This window comes from Anser cygnoides, chromosome 8 (genome assembly GCF_040182565.1).
Source record: "Anser cygnoides isolate HZ-2024a breed goose chromosome 8, Taihu_goose_T2T_genome, whole genome shotgun sequence".
Classification (NCBI taxonomy): Eukaryota; Metazoa; Chordata; class Aves; order Anseriformes; family Anatidae; genus Anser; species Anser cygnoides.
The window spans coordinates 13,876,207-13,882,221 of record NC_089880.1 but is presented as its reverse complement, the minus strand read 5'-3'; the positions used below and the strand labels follow the sequence as shown (position 1 = coordinate 13,882,221).

Sequence of the window (6,015 nt, the reverse complement as noted above, 5' to 3'; positions counted from 1 at the left end):
ATGTTCTGGCTGTCACACAGCCAAGCTTGCAGCCAGCTGGGTGTCTCCAGGTGCCCTCTGAGCACCCAGCTGCCCACACCAAGGTGCCACGGGTCAGAGCAGGGTCTCCCCAGGCATCCCACTCACTGCCAGCTGCAAGCACCAGGCGGCCACCCCACTGCATCACCCTGTGCCTCCCAGCAGCGCCTGGGCAGCAGGAGGGAGAAGCAGGAGCAGCGTGGGGCTGAGGGACACAAGGTGGCAGGGCCACTGCTGTGCTGCGAGGAAAAGGCTGCAGTGACACCCACTCATTAGAGAGCCAAGGGCTGTTAGAAAAGTCTTGTTTTAAATCTTGCATTAAGTGAAGGCGTGCAAAGGCAACGAGAGGAGGAACAATCGGTGTCCCAATGACCTTGTGACAAACAATGAAACACCAGCCTGAGCAAGCAGATGTTTAAAAGAGCAGTGTTTAAAACAGAGTAGTGTTTAAAAACACACTAGTGCTGAAGATGCTCAGGAAGGGAAGACAAAACATGGTCTAAGTGGAGGGAGGTACAGACAGACCTTCCTCCTTCTGAGAAAAAAGGAGTCAGGATCCCTCCACTGGAGAAACTAGCTTTTTTATTTTTTTATATATATATTTTTTTTTGAAGACACCAGCCGGTCCTGGGCAATGCAGAGCTCCAGGGCAGCAGAGCAGAGTTACACAAGAAGGCAGCTACGCATGTGCCAGCTGCGCCAGGATGAGGCTCAGGCACGCTGCCAACTCCCTGAAAGAAATTACAGCCAAACCATCTCCTGGGGAATGTGCCGAGTGATGGTGAATCCCAGAAAAGGAGCCTCTACTTCCAGACCGAAAAGGGAGTGAAGTCAGTCACCATCAGGCCACGCGATGCTATCCAGCTTGGCTTTGGCCTTGGCAATGAACTCCTCAGAGGCATTAACAAGCGGAGGCCGGGGAGGTCCCATGGGGATGCCAGAAACAAAAGTCATTACAGCTTTCGTCTGTGCAACACCAAAACCTGGGCAGATGAAAGCAAAAATCAGGTCACTTACAGATCATTTCACTCAAACCAGTCTCTATGTAGGTGTCGAAAAAGCAGGAGCATACAGTGTGACCTGCCATCATCCAGGCTTTAAGCGCTTCTCGGAAGTGAGAACAGTGCAATGAAGAAGAGATGATCATGTTTGCAGGCGGGAAAGACATTACAGTGAAAATTATGCCTACTTATTACACTTGTTTATTTAATATACTGATACTACTATTGTTTCCCTTCTACATATAGAGGGGCAAAGTATTTTCTCAGACATCCACTCTACTTTTTGCAACCCAACATTTGCAGCCTCATAGCTATCTCTGATGCAACCTACAGAGTACTCACACAGAATAAAGCCTTGGGAGTGGTAACATCCTGCCGGCGTGTGGCAGTGACACCAGGCACCTGCTTAAACCTCTACGGGAAACTTCAGGGGACCTACCTGTCCATATCTCAAGTCTTCTTATGCATCCCTGAGCACTTCCTCTGACTTTTAACCTGAAAGCTCAGCCAGATTCATCAGGGTTTATATACAATATGTATAGCAAAAGCATGTCAGACCATTCTATTCATTATGTGAAAACCATGAAACATCCCAGTCTCCCTCCAATACTCTGGCTTGGTTGCTTTAAATTGCTTTTTATATTACAACTTTGTTTTGTTTTTAAAAATCATTCCATTTCAGAATACTTTGGCCTTATACAGCCTGGAACAGGATTAATCTTTAATTACAGCAAGGAAGGAGAGACAAGTATCAGAGCCGTGTTATCCTACTTGGGCATCACCACTTCTGAAAAATGACTCTCCAGAAACGATGTTAAAACGGGCTTTTGGAGGCAGAAAATGAAAAAAAAAAAAAAAAGGCAAAACAAACCAAACACAGAAATAGGATAAGAAAAAAGTAAAATCACAGAGAGTCACAGCTTTGAAGCTCTTTTTGCAGCAGAAGGAAGGAAGTGAGAGTGGGTTCTGTCAGGGATGCTTGGTCAGCTCCCTTTGAGCTCCCAGCTGCTATCAACTCAGGAAACTGCATAAGCAACAGTTTCTCATTGTGAAATCTTTCAGGAAGGAAATTCTGAGGGTACAGCAGTAGGAGAATTTCTGGAGCATTGAGTCTGCATTTTAAGATATAAGAAGGGACAAGGGCAGTGTATAACTTACCTAGTTTGATGACAAAGTTGAGAAATTCCCCAATGAGAAACTAGAATAGACAAACAGCAGCTTACTCACCCCTTCAAATTTTGAGATGTAAAAGCACCTAGAGCTATTATGATATTTACATTACATGCAATTGTTGCACAGCTTTAAGAAAAGCCCTTGGCCACCTAGCCAGCCTGTGTGAAATACTAACTCTACTCCAGTGGAATAGGGGAGGTAGGGGTGGCTATTAGAAAGCCATCAGTCTCAGTCTCATTACTAATGCTCAGGCTGTCTCTTGCTGCAAGCAGTCTGAGAATACTGGCAAGTCTCATAACAGGCTCTAAAGATTTTAAATCTGAATAGATCAGATGTCCTTTAGACGTTCATCTTGCAGTCATTTCTATTTTAAGGCAAAAGAAGGATGCATCAAATGTCCCAACGGGCCATTAAAACACTGAGTATAGTTTGTACACTGATTGCTCAGAACTCCTCAAAAACCTTCAAGCAGCCCAAGACCAGGAGGGGTCAGAGCTGAGCTGATTTGGGACAGCTTTCTGCATTACCTCATGTAAGCTATCACCGGAATATTCCTAGCCAAGGGGCTTGGCCACTGTGGACTTGTTCAAGGAAAAAGGCCAGGCCATTGCCTGCTCTGCATAGATGAGATCTAAGTGTTGAAGGATAAGTAAAGAAGTCATAGTTAAAAGTCAGTCAGTAAGGACTGGTCAAAATGCAGGGAGAGGTGAATAATAAGCAGAGGGTTGGAATTGAAAGAAATTTACTTTAACAAAGGTATCTCAGTGTATGGGTGACAAAACCACATAGAAAAAAGCACTCCCAGCATAGTTAAAGGAGAAAGAATCCTAGTAGGGACAGCAAAAATACTGTACCTGATACTTTTGTGCTAACGCATGGTCTGGCTTTGCAAAAGCTTGCAACATCAGATTGGTTTTTCTACCCAAATAGTTGTATGTGCTGCCAAAGACAAACAAACAAACCAATTAGTAAATGCAAAGGGGGAGCTTAGCACCACTGAAACAAAGTAGCCATAAGCATTCCCTATTGACATTATCAGAATGCCATTGTTACCTTCCTGCAGTCTATGAATGGTTAATAGTCAAGCATCAGAAGTATGCAAGCCCTATGGAAGAGTTTAAGAGATCAGATTTCTCTCCCCAGTTCTTTCCAAACAGGATTATTTTTCAAAATTACAAATAAAAAGAAATAATTGGGCAATACTGAAGTTCAGCATACTAACTGTACTAAGTTCAGAACACAAACTTTCCAGTTATTTGTTCTTTTAATGGATCATCTACTAAAAGCTAAGGTGGCATGCAGGAATTCATTTAAGCAACCTCAAAGCCTAGTACAAGGGGCAGAAGTCAAATCAGAAAAAGTCAGCAAGCATTGTTGCAGAGCCCATTTCCTCACAGACTTCTCATGTGAACCAAAGTAAATCATTTTTACCTTTCTGGGTTTTGGTTCCTTATCCATATAGTGAAGATAAAAGTGATTTCCTACTTTGAAAAGCTGCCATGAGCATAAAGAAATATGTTGAAACCTAGGGGTAGACTTAGTAGCATGGTTTAGTGGTGGACTTTAGTACTAGGTTAAAGGTTGGACAAGATGATCTTAGAGATCTTTTCCCACCTGAATGATTCTATGGTCAGCTTACAGACTGCAGCAATAATCACCTAAACTAACCCACTCTGAGGTCCCAGATGATACGGCAGTCCCAACATTAGCACTGGAGCTAGCTTGGCTGTCTGTTCTGTACTGTGCAGCTTTACCCCAGAGAATCCCCCAGGTCCGTGACAGGACAGTCACAGAACCGCCGTGCAGACAGTGGAAGACACACCAGTAAGGTGTGTGTGGGAGGGGGACAGGAGTCCAAGACGTACTGACCTTCCAACTGCTCCATTTGCCCCTACTGCCAGTGCACCCAACAGTTGCTAGTTTGGCATGTGGGGAGAAAGAGAACATTTTTACTTCATTTAACAAAAGAAAGAGGGAAAAAAAAAGGGGGGGGGGGGGGGGGGGGAAGGCATAGCAAAACTATCTGGCACTGAATGTCCAGGATTATTTTTTTCCTCAAGGCTGAAGCAAGAGAATGCCTTAGAAGAAGTACTTTAAAGGGGAGCCTCTTACCTCATCCACCCCATAGAGAAATGCAAACTGTTCGCTCTCATTCTTGTTTATACACTGTGCAAGGTCCAAGAGGTCTGTGTCACTAAACTTCACACCCTGGAAGGTGGGGATCTGCTCTCTTATTCCATCCAGCAACTCTTCAACACGAACTGCGCATAACAGCAACCTCACATGAAGAAACACATCCCTGCTCTGGGAGATTTCCTTGTTTCCTCCCCAAGTGGTAGACTTAATATTTACAAGTTAATCACTTTTGGCCTAAGCTTGGTAAACTATATAGTTCTAAACCGAGCCATCAGACAACTTCAATGTCATTACTTCCCGAAGTTACAAAAAAGGTATTTTCTCTGAAACATTCCTTTTGCCAGATCAGAAATAAAAACCCTGGATAAGTGAAAATTGAGCAACGAACTGACAACAAAGAATAAATATAAATTCATACAGCCAGAAACACCACATAACCTGATGCCTAGGGCAAACAACTTACGATCTGTATTCTATTCCTTATTCCTCTGCTAAATATTAAGGCTCAGGTTTCACATGAAATGTACTAATGAACATGACAATGCACTGAGAGGATACCAAGAGAAATGGTGTTCACTGTCTTGCAAAAACTGGGATCTAACTGTGGTTACCCAGGGCAATTATCTATCCTTGCCCACACTAATTGCAAAGCCATAGTCAGCATCACCTCCTCCATTCCGGGTGTCACAAAATCAGCAGCAGTGACCTTTTCCGGTGTAGAAGAATTCAACTTCTTCAGTTTCCAGTCTTGGATTCACCTCCCATTTTGGGGCAGGATGCCAAGCAGCAGCCCTGTACTGCTCGCAGACCAGTCACCCCAGCTGCTGGGGTTCCTCAGGGGCTCAGGAAGAGCTAAGAAGTACTTACTCTTTACACCCGTCAGAGGAGGAATGTGATAGTAATAAAATGGAACCCCAGAGGCTTCAGATGCAACTTTCTGTAAGAAAGCAACCAGTTCATCTGGAAGAAAACAACCAAGCACCCTGTAAGACAAGGAGACTAGCCGCAGTGAAAGAGTTCAGATGCACAGCAGACAGGGTCTGGGGACAGGCCATCCACAGCTCGCATAGCCTGCACAGCCAATAATATAAAAACCTGCACACATCACAAAAATCAACCGTAACAGAACTCAGTGGAAGACCCTAGGCAAGGCAAAGGTGTTTATTTCAAACCAAACTGATTTCAGTAACTCACACTCATTCTCTTACAGAAATACATACTCTCACACATCCAAACTTCAGGACTTCAAACACCAGACCAAGTGGTCTCTCCCACTTGTGCACAACACAGAGGACAAGGGAGGAAGTTCACATCCACCTCACTGGGGTTCTGCTCAACTGGTGATAGCAAACAGGCCCCTCAACAACTTTTTTTGCACCATTTTAGGAATCAGAGTTATTACAGTTTACGTTCTTCCCGAGAATCTTTTCATTGCATCATACATAAACCTTAGGCAATCTTTGCATTGGCCTAGCAGGAAGAATAAAGTCAAAGAGCCATGTGCTGAAACCTTGCTGTCATCCTACTACAATCAATCACAGCAAAGACCTTCTGCTAATCTTTGTGCTGTTCCTCTGTGCTTACCAGTTTGATTGCCACTGATTGTGTCCTTGGCTATCAATTCCAGCCATCCTGGCAATCCACTCCTGTTTCTTCTGGTGCTTTCATATAAACGATTCCATTCATA

General features: G+C 44.0%; 1 protein-coding gene across 13 annotated transcripts in view; it reads right to left on the bottom strand.

The window, feature by feature from the left end:
• Positions 1–583: 583 nt before the first annotated feature.
• Positions 584–6,015, bottom strand: part of NPL (N-acetylneuraminate pyruvate lyase) — a 33,091-nt gene continuing 27,659 nt past the window's right edge. For 12 of the 13 annotated variants that reach the window (XM_067001801.1, XM_067001802.1, XM_067001798.1 and 9 more), the window contains 6 exons: positions 5,196–5,288; positions 4,305–4,453; positions 4,062–4,108; positions 3,047–3,131; positions 2,178–2,217; positions 584–1,001 (listed from right to left, as the gene is read on the bottom strand). In XM_067001801.1, the coding sequence (XP_066857902.1) occupies positions 850–1,001; positions 2,178–2,217; positions 3,047–3,131; positions 4,062–4,108; positions 4,305–4,453; positions 5,196–5,288 (566 nt within the window). In that variant the 3' untranslated portion in view covers positions 584–849. The remainder of the gene's footprint in view (positions 1,002–2,177; positions 2,218–3,046; positions 3,132–4,061; positions 4,109–4,304; positions 4,454–5,195; positions 5,289–6,015) is intronic. The other variant, XM_067001797.1, reaches the window with a different exon arrangement.